At 33.6% G+C, this 17063-nt stretch overlaps 1 protein-coding gene across 1 annotated transcript; it reads right to left on the bottom strand.

The window, feature by feature from the left end:
• Positions 1–1260: 1260 nt before the first annotated feature.
• si:ch211-112c15.8 (tumor necrosis factor receptor superfamily member 1A) lies at positions 1261–11755 on the bottom strand. Its single transcript, XM_056449459.1, has 10 exons — positions 11602–11755; positions 9879–9945; positions 9635–9745; positions 9430–9543; positions 9219–9309; positions 8653–8708; positions 8435–8572; positions 6750–6787; positions 6479–6608; positions 1261–3704 (listed from the first exon to the last, which is right to left on the bottom strand). The coding sequence occupies exons 1-10, from the start codon at positions 11629–11631 to the stop codon at positions 3406–3408; spliced, it is 1074 nt and encodes a 357-aa protein (XP_056305434.1). The 5' UTR covers positions 11632–11755; the 3' UTR covers positions 1261–3405.
• Positions 11756–17063: the final 5308 nt, after the last annotated feature.

The raw sequence follows: 17063 nt of genomic DNA, 5'->3' as shown, positions 1-17063 counted from the left end.
TTTGTGCCGCAAACTGTCAATTTATGAAATTCTAAAAGTCTTTATTAATAGTTAAATTTGGTTATATTTTTTATACACAGCTCAATTACAATTATTATTTAGTAATGACAATAATTTAATTTGGAATCACCGAGGTTTCAAGTTTGGGGTGACATTTTGCATTTCCAAAGAACATACTGTTCAATTCTTAGAACTGACAAAACCATAAAGCAAATAGGTTATGGTTGTATACAAGTCAGGAAAAACAAAATTAAGAAAGTCAAAACCCCTTTGATCTTCACTGTGGTTCAAAAGAAGCCAGGAGGGGAATTTCCGTTTGTATAGTTCAGAGGCCACAGCAACTATTCGCTGACACTTACTAAACTGAATGTCAGAACATCACGGCGAGGACACTTTCACTGTCACACTTTCCATTCATCTGCTTTTAATATCTGAGCCATTCATTTTCCAAACATTCACCAATTATGATTTTATTAAGAAAATATCAAAATATGTACTGTTGTAATTAAAATCATGTACAATATAACCGAGAACTTTAGCATGAAACATATAAGCACCTATAATTTACCCTGAAAACCAGTGCAGAGGACTCATCTATGTATATTTAAGTCAATTACACTTTAAATATTAACATTTGTACAGTACTGTGACACTAAACCTCAAGTGAGAGATAATAAATTATGAAATTATGTGATGAGCTTAAAAGAAGCCCAGGTATTAAGACTATATGGCTTAATGTAGGCCTAAATGATGGTCAATACTGAAATCTTTAATAATAAATATTTGTTATTACAAAGTAGAAAACGAATGAAAGATTTACTCTTACCTCTGATTTTAAACCTATAAGTAGTTCAAAATGAATTTGGATTTTGTATAAAATAGCAAATATTTCATTGGTTTTCTACTGCATATTTCAGTAAGCGACTTTGTTACATTAAGCCTTATATAAGTCTTATTAGCGGGGTTTGTATTAATGATGTGCATTTATTTTACATTGCGCTTAAAATCGTTAGCAAATAAGACATTAAAATATTACAAAAGTATGAAAATAAGAAGATAAAAAAGGACTAAACTTTTCCTGTTAAAAGCACAGAAGACAGAAAATAAAAATAAATGACTACTGTATACAAACATACATACATACATACATACATACATACATACATACACATACATACATTCATACACATACATACATTCATACACATACATACTACATATATACAGTTGAAGTCAAAATTATTCACCCTCCTGTGAATTTTTTTTTTCTTTTTCAAATATTTTCCAAATTATGTTTAACAGAGTAATATGTCTGATAATATAACTGGAGTAACATGTCTGATAATATTTTTTCTTCTGAAGAAAGTCTTATTTGTTTTATTTCGGCTAGAATAAAAGCAGTTTTTAATTTTTTAAAAACCATTTTAAGGTCAAAATTATTAGCCCTCTTAAGCAATATATTTTTTTCAACTGTCTACAGAACAAACCACTGTTATACAATGACTTGCCTAAATATCCTAACTTACCTAATTAACTTAGTTAAGCCTTTAAATTACCCTTTAAGCTGATTACTACCATCTTGAAAAATATCTAGTAAAATATTGGCCGAAAGCTAGCTCTCTGCAACTCTTACATGGTCTTACATGGTCCACTGAAGCAAAGCAGGGCTGCGCCTAGTCAGTATCTGGATGTGAGACCACATGAGAAAGCTAGGTCGCTGCCAGAAGTGATGTTAGGGAGACCAGCAGGGGGCCCTCAACCTATGGTCTGTGTGGGCCCTAACACCCCAGTATAGTGAAGGGGACTCTAGCTGTGTCTCATTTTAGGGCTGCAGACTTCAGAGATGAGTCCTTCGGAGTCTACACAGGCTGAAACGAGCGTTTCTAGCCTACAAAGGACGGATCATGTCACCAGGCAATCGTAACAGCTGCTGATAATAAGCGCTGATAAAATTTGTAATGACTTTTTTCAAAGTGATTTTAAAACTTATTTTCAGCGATCTGAAGGCAAAACAGGGTTTACAGCAGCAGGAAATATATTTCCATTGATCCATACATGTACACATAAAAATGTAAACGGTTTATAAAATCACTCTTTCGTATAAGACATGTCATACTCTTTGTTTTTAAACATGTGTTTAGATATCCAAGTAATAAACTTAATTCATACATTTAATCCTGAGTTTTCTTTTAAAAACGTCCAGCCATTATCAGCGCGAAATGAATCTTGCGACTTTTAATGCTGCGAAGGATCCACCGGTTGTGTCCTTCATTACCTGGGAAATGAAGGATGCATTTGGAGGCTGCATTTGAAGGAGCCTTCAATTTTTTTTGAAATGCGACAGCCTTCGTCGCGCCGCGATGACGCAGCGCACTTCGAATGCAGCCTCTGAAATGAGACACAGCTTATACTACTCATTGTGCGTTGTTTTTCGAATGAGATGTTATACCGAGGTCCTGACTCTCTGTGGTCGTAAAAAAATCCCAGCATGTCCTTCGAAAAAGAAGGGGTTTAATTCCAAGATCCTGGCCAAATTTGCCCACTGGTCTCTGTCCATCATGGCGTCCAAACCATCGCCATATCATAATTGGCTTCATCAAGCTGTCTCCTCTCCACCAATCAGCTGGGGTGTGGTCTGGCACAATATGGCTGCCGTCGTGCCATCCAGGTGGATGCTGCACACTGGTGGTGGTTGAGGAGATCCCCCCCCAAAAATGTGTAAAGTGCTTTGAGTGTCCAGGAAAGTGCTATATAAATGTAAGGAATTAATATTAAATAACAAATACTGTCATCATGACAACGATAAAAAAAAACAGTTATTAAATGAGTTATTAAAACTATTATGATTAGAAATGTGCTGAAAAAAACATCTCTCCGTTAAACTGAAATTGGAGGAAAAATATATGAGGGGGGAAATAATTCAGGAGAGCTAAAATTCTAACTTCAACTGTACACACACACACACACACACACACACGCACACGCACACGCACACACACACACACACACATTCAAATTTGTGAATTAACTTTAAAAATGAACACTTGTACAGTACTGTGACACAAAGCCACTTCATGTGACCGAAAATGAGGTTTATAATCAACAGCTATGTGATGATGAGCTTAGAAAGAACGCTGGTATTAAGACTAGTAAGGTTTAAAATAATGATGGTTATTACTGAAATATTTAATAGACGACACATGATGATCTTAAACTATGCTAGTGCATTTTTTAGGTGTGCAGTGTGTGGCTACCAAAACCAAAATAGTGATGCCACATTGTGCAGCTTTTGGTTGTAATTATCAGTGGAAGAACAACGCATTTCCTGCTAAAATTACAGAAGGCAGAGGTTGTGAAATCCATCTGCATCTCACTCAAGAAGATGGAGTCAAGATGAGGCGGCTTTCACGCTTGCAATTGCTCCAGCTTTTCTTGCAGTTCTTGTGCGCAGCCTGACAGGTTCATGTAGTGTAATGTTGAATAGATGTTCTCCATTTTGGCTCCGCTGCTCTGACTCCACAGACGTAACATCAGGTACTGCTTTTCCAGATAGGACGGGCCTGCCTCCAGTTCGATCCGCTCCATCTGATCATCCGACACAGAAAGCAGCCTCAAAAACTCTTTCCAGCGCAACACTGGAATCTCTCTAATGACAGTGTAGAGTACAGGTGCCGGCCACGACTCCTTCTGCAAAACCTGCATCACTGCGGAAACAAAAGGAGATGTGGCCTTTAGATATGGAGGTTTTGTATGTGAAAGGTTGAGAAACCCCAAGCTGCAAGGTTAAAGCAGGGATAGTTCATACAAAAAACCGAAAGAAAATCATGAAGATTCGGAACCATTGGAGGGAGAGTAAACAGTAAGTAAGTTTTCATTTTTGAGTAAACTATCCCTTTAAATCTCCTGTTGACTGCTTATAATCTGAGGTAAGCATGTACAGAGTTCTATCAGTGCTAGCTGATTATACACTGTAAAAATATGCTGAGTTCCTCACAATTCCTTCAGGTTGTCCAATTAACCAATTAAGTTATCTGGATTGTTTTTACAAATTTAAGTGGATTGAACATAAAACAATTAAGCTGTCAAAACTGCAATTATTAACTAAAATGTGATTATTTTTAGGAAAACACAGAGCTAAAGTAGTTCCCTGCAGGTCTTGAATGCATTAAAGCTTCATTTCACTATGCAGACTGGTTGCCTTTTTTTCTTTTTCAAATTACTACAGGCTACAACAACCAATAATCTAAATCAAAACTATACAAATCAAACAAACAAACAAACAAATATACTCTTCATAACTGAATTAATCTACAATGAAAGGCCAGAAAGTTTCATACCCGCTTAATCACAATCTCTCGCTTAACTATATTAATACAATAACGGATTTATTTATCAGGACCATTGTTGGTTCTAAAATGATGTTCTGGAACTCGACAGAGGTTTTGGAAGAGATGCGCAAGAAACTAATCCTTCACACGGGAGAAGTTGGAGGACTGAAACTAAGAAAGGTCTTTAAATAGGTATCGCAAGCATAGTATAAATGAAATAATTTACTCCTGTCCAGTGCATTATTTGAAAATAATACACGGCAATTATTTTCTAGTATTTCAACATAATGACATATTACACCCATAATGATGAACATTAAGATTTACAATTTTGTTTTGAACTGAAGATATTTAATAATTTTGCCTGTGTATTATCTTCCGCTAAGGAACAAGCATTTTGATTGTGTCGACACTCATGATAAGTCCCATTTTGTGTACATATGCACTATTTGGTGCCATTTTTAAGAATAAATACTGGAAGTAGTGTGTTCACACTAAAAATTCCAAAAAAAGAAAAATGCATTTTGGAAATGAGTATTTCATAAAAAACGTTCATTCACTTTATAGCAGCTTTCAAGATCTCACACTTAGCTAATGATTGATTATAAATCATGTTTGGCATGCTGTCCCAGGAAAGGTATACTGAAATATATACTGCTGGCTAAGAGCTCATCTATGGTGCTAATTTGGTTTAGTCAATTCACTTATGTCGCATGTCTTTGGACTTTGGGAGGAACCCGGAGGAAACCTACATGAGCACCGGGAGAACTTGTAAACTCCACACAGAAACGTTGACTGGCCTAGTAAGGACTTGAACCAGTGACATTCTTGCTGTGAGGCAACAGTGCTAACCACTGGACCGCCGTGCCGCCCGATCTATTAAAAGGGAGGAGGAGTAAGGGTGGAAGAGGGGATTCTTCAAGACGAAGATAACGGAGGTAAGAATCTGACTGGCGAATCATGTGTTAGCTAATGCAGGACCAGCCATGGTCAATCGTAAGCACGTGATCCTCTCGAAATAAGTTTATTAATAAACTTCACTTAATTTAATAAAAAGGTGACTGAGTACATAGTATATTATTTGGGACACGGCTACAGTTTTGGTGTCAATTTGAACAATTTTGTACATACCAATATACTAATGCCATCCTTCATTAATAAACATAAGGTTTGTATGGATGTATCCCAATGTACCATTGCATCACATGCAAATATAACTTAAATACGGCACTTTCCTTGGCTGTTTGCTGATGCACTGACAAAATGTCTATGCTGACATCATCAAATGTCACAGGTTTTCTTTTGTGACTTTGGTCCTAACCACCTAGCTAGTCCTAAAGATGCATGAGATGATAAACAGTATGAGATTAAAAAGATGTCAGATTTTTGCTGCAAATAACAAATATAGATCATATATCATACTAAGAGGAATATCATACTAGAAGGATGAGAGCTTTATTTCTATTCACACAAGTTTGTGATTTTTTTTTGTAGATTAAGAAATCTTAACATATTTAATTTTTCCATTTTTCAAACCTTTGATTTGTACTTTTTTGATAACTACAAAATGAGAAAAAAAACCTGTTGATTTTTATCAAATTATGCAAGTTAATAATGGGATAAAAAAGAAAGCAGTCCTGGGTGTGTGCGCTCATTCAGTGACCAATCAGAATCAAGCATCAACTGACCAATCAGAATCAAGTATTCCAAGGAGAACGTTTAACTGTAGTTGTTTCATTCAGGGTTTGTTTTTTATGTATGCCTAGTAAATAAAAGATTAATTTAAAATATCAAAACGAAGAAACTTACCTTTTTTTATTCTCTTGAATCATATTAAAATAATGCATAATCTAATCAGCACTTTTAGCCTGAAGCTTTAAGACAGACACCTACCTCACACTGAGAAAGTAACTTAAAAGTGTGCAAGTTGTTAGAAATTATGATCTGATTAGACGGTTCTCAGAAGTTTTTTTTTGATTGTGGTCACCTAGCTTCCAGGCTTAGCGTACAAATTTACATACGCCTACATGATTAGCAAAATGGATAAGTCACAGAGCTAATGAAAAATTGTTTAGAAAAGCAACTACAAGATTCAAATGATAAAAAAAACCACACCTACTCCTTGTTTTTGCAATATTTTAGATAATTACATTTTGGGTTTCCTTGTGCTATCAGGGGGGTCATGATGCTGTGTAAATCTCCACTGAAGATGTTGTGTGGGCAGCTGGTCCCGGGTAAGCTTTTGATAGTGGTTTCGGTACGGGCTGAGACATTTCTTCCCTTTAGGGACAAAAAAATATCATGGTGACGTCTGTCACTTAAAATGAAAGAAAGAACATGGGGAAAAACATCCCCTCATCATTTCCACCTTGTAAGAGCATTCTATAACAGAAGATTGTTAGATAAAAAATAAATACAAACCATTGGTATGTGAATGTTGATTACATCACTGGGTTGATCTGCTGAAACAAAGACTTTATTTAGAATTTTTATCCTGAATATTATAAAATTTAAACTTACTAAAATGTTTGATTTAAAGGGGCTATACACTTTATCATGTATTAATCAGACTGTTATTGCCAAGGGGCGGCACGGTGGCTTGGTGGTTAGCACTGTTGCCTCACAGCAAAAAGGTCGCCGGTTGGCATTTCTGTGTGTAGTTTGCATGATCTCCCCGTGTTCATGTGGTTTTCCTCCGGGTGCTCAAGTTTTCCCCACAGTCCAAAGACATGCGATGTGGATGAATTGAATAAACTAAACTGGCTGCAGTGTATGTGTGTGAATGCGTGTGTTTTGCAGTACTGGGTTGCGGCTGGAAGGGCATCCGCTGAATATGCTGGAATAGTTAGCAATCCATTCTATTGTGGTGACCCCTGATAAATAAGGGACTAATAGACGAAGTAGATAAATAAGGCACTAAGGGACGAAGTAGAGCCCTGCATTTGAGCCCGAGCCTTTCGGGGCCCGACTTTTCTATGCCCATAGGGCCGTTCTTTGGGCCAATTTACACTTCATGGCTAGCACACATATCGGGCGTCAAGCCTGCTTTGGAAAAAAATTTTAAAATAAAGTTTGATGAGATCTAATGCATGCGGTCCAGAACCACCAGTGATGCCTTTTGCAAAGAGATTTGCATCCACATGCAATGGAGAACATAAAGAGAAAAATTGCCAATGGTGAACTTAAAACTGTGAAAAACACTAGGTCAGTGGTTCTCAAACTGTGGTACCTGTACCACTAGTGGTACCTGGGCTTCCTTCTAGTGGCACATGGAGGAATCAAATATGTCATTTGTACATGTGATGACATATAGCCTATATTTATGAGGTCCAAGCAACAATATGTTAATACTTTACGTTTAAGTACAGGAGCCTACCATTTTTAACTTTTAAAAGCACATTTCAATTTAAACGTTGACGTTTTATTTTGTTTGTTTGTTTTACATATAAGCACAGTACAGTGTTAATGTAAAAACTATTTTTTTATGTATGAAGTGGCTAATAATAATAATAAATATTCTTAATAATAGGAATTAATCTGCCATGTTTTTGAACTGTACAGAGCTGTAGCTTCTTTACTGGGCACACTACACTACTGTATTTCAATACTGCTCATTATGGTGGTACTTGGAGAGAATTTTTTTCTGTTTGGTTGAAAAAAGACAGGCTTCGGGTCAGACTCGGGCCAAAAATGTTGATAAGCTGTTGTACAATGGCAGGGCTACAGCCTGTGCGTTTCGGGCCAGGGCCGGGCTAGAGCTTAGATTTAAGGCCTGTGCAGGGCTCTAAGTCGAAGGAAAACGAATTAATAAGTGAATGAATGTTATTGCCAATGTGTGAACAACCAATTTAAAAAAGAGAGACCATCTCTGACTTCCTTGGCTGTCTGAGATTAACCTCTAAAGTATATTTGCAAGACAATCAAAAGTGTAGAACAGTTACGAGCACCCTCAAAAACCAGAGTGGCTAATACTGAAATAATCTTCTGTATTCCACACATAACCCCTTTAAGTGAACAAATTTATGTTAAACTCTGTATGTAATACATGAAAACTCCATTAAAACCTTAAATGAATTCAAATCAAGTGCATGTGAATATAAACAAACCTGATCGATTTTGAGAGTTTGGACAGTTTTTGGTTTCCCTGCAAAAGCGTCTACCGAACCAGATGAGAAAGAGACAGATAAGACTACCCAAAAAAGCCACAATGATCAGAAACACCAGCAACAGAGTCTCAGGTAAACCTGTGGAAAGGGACAATTAAAACATTAAAAACAACACAACTTCTATATGTGTGATTCTGCATGTTATGTTGTTGTGATACCTTCTTTATCGATGGTGGAACAAAATGATTTACAGGACTCGTTTTTGCATTTGACCCTGAAACAAATGATTATAAACAAGGGTGCATTTAGACGTCACATTTACAGTCACTTTCATGATAAATGAAGAACTACTTATATATTAGTATTTACCAAATAAGTATTTCATAAGCTTCATAATAAATATTGCTATTATTATTGTTCTATTTTTTAGCATGCTGATGACTGAAATTGTGTTTCAGTGCTAATATCCTGAGCAAATAGTATCGCAAGTGCAGGAACTTCTGATGCTGAAACAGGAAAACCACAACCTATTAACCTACATATTAAAGCCTTGAATAATCAAACCAAAACACCCAAAAATCCTTATTTTTCACAAATAATGTACACAATCAAGTAAATGTTGAAGTGAACTTATTAGTTTTTACAAATCAATGTGGATTGAACATAAAACAATTAAGTTGTCCCTCAAAAAATTTAGTTTGAACAAATAGAAAACAAAATGCATCACCTTTCAAACCATAACAAAACAAATATTAATTAAAAATGTTAATATTAAATAACATACTTCAGACAGCTTTTGCATTCTCTACCATCCCGAAAAAAGCCACTTCCACAATCTACTGGTGAGGTTTTAATAGTCGTTTGCGGGTTCAAAGCTGAGTGACAATAGAATGAACAGTAAAATGAGTATTACATCAGTTGCCTAGCCACAGGATGCTCAGCGTATTTCATTTCAATTCTGTTTGTGTATGTACATTTCCTTTAAAGGTACTTACATACGCTGATGTTTGGGTTAGGTTTACAGAAAACACCGTCTTTGATAAACTCAGATTTACAGACGCAGACCCTGTCCTGTGTTGATGTGCAGTTTTTCTCTTCCACTTCATGATCTGTAAAAGTATATCTGTCAGAGTCTTCTATTCAGACAATACATTCAGATCTCGTTACAGTTCTTTTAATGTATTTAGATGTTTTTCTTACTTATCTCATCACAAGGTCTATAGCATTCTTTACATTTGTTCCATCTGTTTGTCTTGTCCATGTAGTGTTCACTCTCACAACTTATGCATTCCTCACCACTTTTGTAAAATCCTGCAAAAAATGAGGTAAAACTTGATGTATTTGTTTAGTCTTTTATAAAATGTATTAGATTTGCTCGGTCAGGTGAATGTTTGTCTTTTATTGTATGTTTTACTTTTAGGTTTTTTTGTATTCATGTGTTTACCTGCTGTACACTTTCCATCTGTCAAGTTAGTCCGTATACTTTGGGAGGCTATAAATTGAATAAATACCTGCAATAAAAACAATATTGCTGCATTCAACTGCATTCAAATGAAACAACATACAATTTATAAGGTAACATATTAGAAACTATGTTACATATTAGATACATAGTTTAATATATTGAAGGTGTTAATGCATATCTCCTATGAAAAAAAGTGATGTTTTAGTAAATCTGAGAATATTATTAGTATTATTCCCTTTATTTCAGACTCTTAGTCCACATCCAAAAACATAACTAATCTCAAAATAACAAATAAAAAACATATAATACCTTAAAAACATCTATATATATTTATTACAACACTACATTTTAGTACATATTACGTTTTAGTAAATCTGGGAATATTATTAGTATTATTCCCTTTATTTTAGACTCTTAGTCCGAATTCAAAAACATAACAAATCACAAAATACAAAAAAAATGAAAATAATAAATAAAAATACAATACCAGAAAAACATAAATTTACATTTATCAACATATTACATTTTAATCTGAGGCATTGTTTAAATAATTGTGTTGATTTTATGATTTAATTAACTAAAAGATGTCATATTATTTTGTCATTTAACCTAGGGAACAAAAATGAAAACTAATATTTCACCACTGTCATTTTTCATCGACAATCTCTATAAAATGTTTGCAGACAGTTTAAAAAAACCTTCTTATTAAAAATAAAACAAAAGAAAATAAAAAAACGCTTTATGAACTCTCATCTAATCTATTATATGCAAAAAGAAGTCATTACTAGATACCTGTTTTGAGTAAAATGTTTCTTTTTGGATAACAGTTTAAAGTAATGGTTCATTAATGTCATTTAATACATTTACTGACACAAACAACCAATAAACAATACATTTATTATAGTATTTATAAATCTTTGCCAAAGTTCGTAAGTGAAAATTAAGTTGCTGTTAGTTCTTGTGAACTCATGGTGCATCAACTAATGTAACAAGCAATAACTTTGGATGTTAATAATGCATTAGTAAATGTTAAACTATGGTTAATAAATGCTGTTTGAGATAGTTCATACTGAGTTCATGTTAGTAAACACATTAACTAATGAACCAATATTTAAAAATGTAATCTATTATAATTTTATTTTATGAATTGTCTTTAAAATTTCACATAAATCAAAATTTCGAGGATTTATTTACAGAACATGAAAATACACATGTATAAAATGTGTTTTTAGACTTTAAATATTGGGGGAAAATATGCAAATATACACGTTAAATATTTTAAACACATCTTTTTGAAACATTCAAGCTCTGAAAAGATAGTTTTACATCTGCGGAAATAATTTAAATGACTTATGATGACTCGTTTTCTGCAAATAAATGTTAATAATCGTCATAATAATAATATTATACTATAATTTAAATATTAAAACATGTTATCAATAGTTTTTAAAATAGACAACATCAACATATTCATTTTCTGGAACATTTTATAGTGGAATACATATTTGCCCATGTTTCATAAAGTACATCACATAGCAACAGTCTATCATTATTTTAGATTGCATAGTTTATTTACAGCTAAATTGGTGGTTATATACAGTCATTTTGATTACACATTGGGAATTCTCAACAGAAATAACAGCTGAAACTGAAAACTGTACTGAAAGACAACAACGCTGGCAGAAAAAAAAAGAGGACTTACCAAATCCAGAAACAGTGTTGACAGAATCATGCTGAGATGATGTTCAGTTTCAAATTTGAATTCATAGACTTACAAATGGATGAAAAGATGAATTTTTCCAGCTCTGCTTCATGTCAACTTTGATTTCATCCACCTTCTGTCTCACTCAGTCTGAGTATCTGTTCATACAGGAAGGTGAGTTACCAAACCAGAAAGCTTTAATGTAAGAAAGTGCGACATGAGAAACAGGAAAACACGTCAAACTATTAACCTCAGCGTGGCACGGCTAGATATTAGATCTTTTAAAAGGTCTGCTAGATTAACTCATTACTCATTTGTTTAATGATTTTTAAACATCAAATCATAATAATAAAAAATTATTCAATTATGGCAAACCAAATCATACAGTTAAAACATTGACATCCAGTGGAGAATGTAAAAAATCTATCTTCATGACTACTAAAACATCATGTAAACCTTTTTTTTTTAATAGCTTGTTTTAGTTTGTCATCTTTTTTGGTGAATGTGCTTCACGTGCTCATTTTTAAAGAAATAAATCAATATATTTTACTACATCAAAACTGTGTCCAAACAGATTTTAAACTTAGACGGCAAGATTTTGTGATGTCTCCTAACAGTTAACGTGATCTAACCGCCCAAAATGAACATGTAGTCACTGTTTCTTTATGATTTTCTTCTTTTAAATGTGACATTTTTTTTTGAAAAACCTTGAAAACCATTAAGCACTGACTTCCATAGTATAGGAAACACAAATAATATGAATGTCAAAAATACAGGTTTCCTCCTTGCTTCAACATTTCTTCTTTTGTGTTTAACAGAAGAAAGAAACTCATAAAGGTTTGAAGCAAGTGAAGGGTGAGTAAATGATGGTGGAGTTTTCAATTTTGAGTGAACTATCCCTTTACATATTTTTTTTTACAGCCAACTAGAATAAATCTGACTGACACTATAAGACTGCATGTCAGGACAAGTGATGATTTAGTGCTGCATTAATCGGTGCTTTATACAAATATGTTGAAAAAATGATTCAGTGTAGTCACTCACAAAGACAGTTCACTTGTCTCCACCTACTGGCCATATTTAAGTAACCGGAAGAATAAATATTGGACACCTTTCCTAAAAACATTTACTCACACTGGTGTTCATGCTATTTGCCTTATTTAAATTTTGTGCAACAACAAAGAAATTAAAATAAATAAATATAATTTTAAAAATCTGCCACTTAATAAAGGTAATTAATATAGTGGCCAGCATTAAGCTTTAAAGTTGGTGTGAAATGGATGTGAAGATCCCATGATGTACACTATTGGGTAAAAGTTTAAGGTCAGTAAGCTTTTTAAATGATTTCTAAATGAATTTTAAGCGTCATTACTCAAGTCTTTACAGTCACATGATCCTTCAGAAATCACTCTAATATTAATTATTATTAGTATTATTCATATTATTATTATTAATAGTAATACAAGCAATAATGACTGGAGTAATAATTTCATTTGTAACTACAGTTAGAAAGCAGTTATTTAAAATTGTAATAAATACTGAACAGTTTCTTACATTTAATAAATGCCGTCCTGATGAACAGAATAACTTTCTATAAAAAAAAAAAACAAGAAAATAAAAAACTCACCCAAAACTTTTGACCGGTAGTGTACATCCAGAAATTGTCATAAAATATATATGTTTTTTAAATGTTGGGCAGTCATGATTTTATTATTTAGGAACCGATTGGATTGCTGGAAGATGGGTGTAGCTAACAAAAAGGAGGAAAACTGGCGAATGGATAAAAGAAGAGCTGAAAGGAGACACAGCCTGATAGCCCCGCCCTAAAGGCATTCCATGTGACCAGAAGGGAAGAAACATCATTTCGAGGGGAAAGGTAGGGTTATGTATTTGATTAAAGATTGTAAGGATAAATTATTTTTAACAAATGAATGAAGTGCACAGATACATCGTTTATAACAGCATATAAAAATAAGAAGAGTCAGCAATTCCAGCGTTATGGATGTGACCGTTTGCAGTAAAAAACGCAAAACATAAATTTACATAGAAAGTATATGTTAACATTATTCTGAAACATCTGTTTATATTTTCCAAAACTACTAACCAGAGTTAAGAGATCAGAAAAATATCAATCTCTAAACATATTTTATATTTAAAATAAGGAAAATAAACATGCGTTATGGACGTGACCAAAAAAGTATGTAGACTATACAACATACTTTATAGATATTCTGTGTATCAAACTGCACAACCCAAATGAAACAATGCTAATCAATAGGATAAGAGTCGGCTCTCTACAGAACAAAAAATATTGATTTTATTATTGTAATTATTGTTATTATTTTATTTTGATTGACATTTTTGCATTTATGAGGAAAAAGCTTTGTTACGGATGTGACGGATGTCATAATTAATTGAAAACATTGATAAAGACATTTATGAGTATTTTTACAGCACTGTGAAATACAAGCCTACACACAAAAAAAAAACGTAGAAAGAGATTCACTATTTTGGTTAAAAACAAATTTTTTTTTCATGGCAAGATTGACATTTGCATGGAATTGCTCGAGTATAACTGATTTCATGCTGACTTAAAAAAATTATGCAAAAGTGTCACAGAATGATGACATGCAACATGTGGCATATTTCAGCGTTCAATATTATACAATAATAAAAAAGTTAAAATCAAAGATTCAAATTGAATGTACTGTATGGTGTTCAATTGTGCTTGTGCTGCAGTTTACATTGCTGAAAAAGTATGCAAGTTGTATAAAATCGAGATGAATAAAAACGTGACTCCAGCCTAAAGATCCAATAAAATGTGTGTAATTTCTTGACTGAGCAGACGATCATGTCAACCGGAACTCAGTTGATCAGATTACAGTCAGAATGACAGTTGACAGATGAAGATAATAACTTGCATTGAAGACAGCAGATAGATAACATCAGAGAAAAGGCACATGGATTGTATTTTGTGCTGTGTTTTATGAATCATGATTTCTCACAACTCGTGTGTTTTTCCTGGGCGAGTTTAAGGGACTAACCTGAATGGAGTCTCATGAATGCACAGTCATGAACAGTCATGAAGACCAACAGTCAGGATTACCATTAAACAGTACATTCAATTTCTGTTTAATTATATTTTCTTCCACTAGACCCACCAAAGCATTCAATGACATAGTTATTTATTTATTTATTCATTTATTTATAAGCTTGATGCTGATCACAATTCACTGCCATTATACTGTATGAACTAATGAACACGGGACTTTGTTTTTTTTTATCTTTTTTATGGTCTGAAAAAGAAAGAAGGGCATAAAACTTAGAACAACACCGGGATGAATAGTATGCAACATCGGTGAATCAAATACATAGTTTACAAAAAATGAGCTACATAAACTAACTGTACGGTAATAAATAACTCTGTGGGGGGTAACGACCACATATTGGTATTTTACAGTGTGACATTTTTGCAGTATCTTTGAAGTTTATGAATCACCCCTTGTGGGTTTCAACCGGTGATATGCAGATTGAAAGCCCCACACTGAACTTCCACCAACACGCCAAGCCTGTGAGCATGACCTAATGTCAATGAAGACACATACTGTAAGATCTAATCTATCGTCTGTTTGTAGGGCTTATGCAGCTTTTAATCTTTAAACACTCAAACCAACATTAATTATGCACATTTATACTATATTTGAATAATATGACATTAATTATCAGTTACAGCCTCACATTTTATTCGTTTAGTGATGCTGTTAGTGTGGAAAAAATAATACAATGCAGACAAACTAAATCAGCCTTATCATACACTAGTCCACCTGAACCGCTACAATGCACAATTAATCAGTGCTGGGTAAAGTTACTTTTAAAGGAAATCTATTACAATCTTGTTACCTTTTTCAAGAAAGTAACTAAATGTGTTACTTAGTTTCCTTTTAAGAAAAGTAATGTGAAGGTACAGCTAAAGTTAGCCCCACTTTGAATTTTATTTCTCTTTTAAATATTTCCCAAATGATGTGTAACAGAGCAAGGAAATTTTCACAGTATTTCTGATAATATTTTTTTCTTCTGGAGAAAGTCTTATTTGTTTTATTTCGTCTAGAATAAAGCAGTTTTTAATTTTTTAAAAGCCATTTTAAGGACAATATTTTTAGTTCCCTTAAGCAATATTTGTTTTTTCAATTGTCTACAGCAGAGATACCCAAACTAGGGCCTGCGGGCAAAAGTTGGCCCACGGAAACCTTTGATTTGGCCCTGCATCCCATCTGAGAAGAGAGGAATGATGGGGAATTTTCAGGGGAACGCTTTTAACAAAGATTGTTATTTCTAATTTAACATAACTTTTGTTTTTGAGCTACAAGAAAACAAACTGAAATGAAATGTTTAATTTGAACATTGCAAGTGAATCAAATTAAAAAAAATAAATAAATACAGTAACTTGATGGAGAGGACATCACAGAAGACATAAGTAAACAAATCAAGGCAAAGTCTATTTTTTGTGTTATAAACGGGATTGTTCATGTTTTTATTGTAAGATCTTCATTATAAAATGTGCAAATATGTATAATTATTAATACAATTAAAGTATTTAAAACGTAATAAATTATAGTATTAATTAAATTATATAATAAATTATATAATGAATTAAAATATTAAATTAGAAAATTACATTGACAACTTTACAGTTTGGTATATTTACCTCCGGCCCACCACCCTCAATCAAGTTTATTTTACTTTAAGCTCAAAGTTTGGGCACCCCTGGTCTATAGCAATGGTTCCCAAAGTAGGGGGGTCGTGGGACAATGAGTGGGGGTTGCTTGGGGATTTCCAAAACTTAAATTAATTTTATTAACATATTAGAATCAGGAAGGAATTACCATATTTTATTAATAAACTACAGAACAAATTAGTAGGTCAGCCTTTCACTTATTATTAATATGATTTTTTCCCCACTGGATCCTAGGGGTGATTACATTATATTAAAGACACAGCAATAATGTCAGATGCAGCAGAGTGATTTTATGGCACCAGGTTAAACTTTCTGATACCTTTACAGCCCTTATGTACATTAAAAATAAATACATGCCATGACTAAACATGGAGGACAGTCTCCAAAATTACACAGAGAATGCAACATGCAAGATTTTTATATTTATAATCACGTCACAGAATAATGGGGGTCGCGAGTCTGTGACATTGTTATTTTGGGGGCCGTGGCCTGAAAAGTTTGGGAACCTCATGGTCTACAAAACAAACCATCATTATTCAATAATGAATAAAAACAGTGAATAAAAAGTATTTCATCCCCAAAAATTCTAAAACCGATGGTTGATTTCTGTGAGTTGTTCTGTAAAGGAATTTGTCATTCATTTGGTTCTCAGATTTGTGTTCTTGACCTTGACCTCAGCCCAATTGAGCCAACAGCTTTAATAGTTTTGTTAAAAACTGTTATTTAG

Source organism: Danio aesculapii, chromosome 23 (genome assembly GCF_903798145.1).
Source record: "Danio aesculapii chromosome 23, fDanAes4.1, whole genome shotgun sequence".
Lineage (NCBI taxonomy): Eukaryota > Metazoa > Chordata > Actinopteri > Cypriniformes > Danionidae > Danio > Danio aesculapii.
This window is presented reverse-complemented; position numbering and strand designations above follow the sequence as displayed.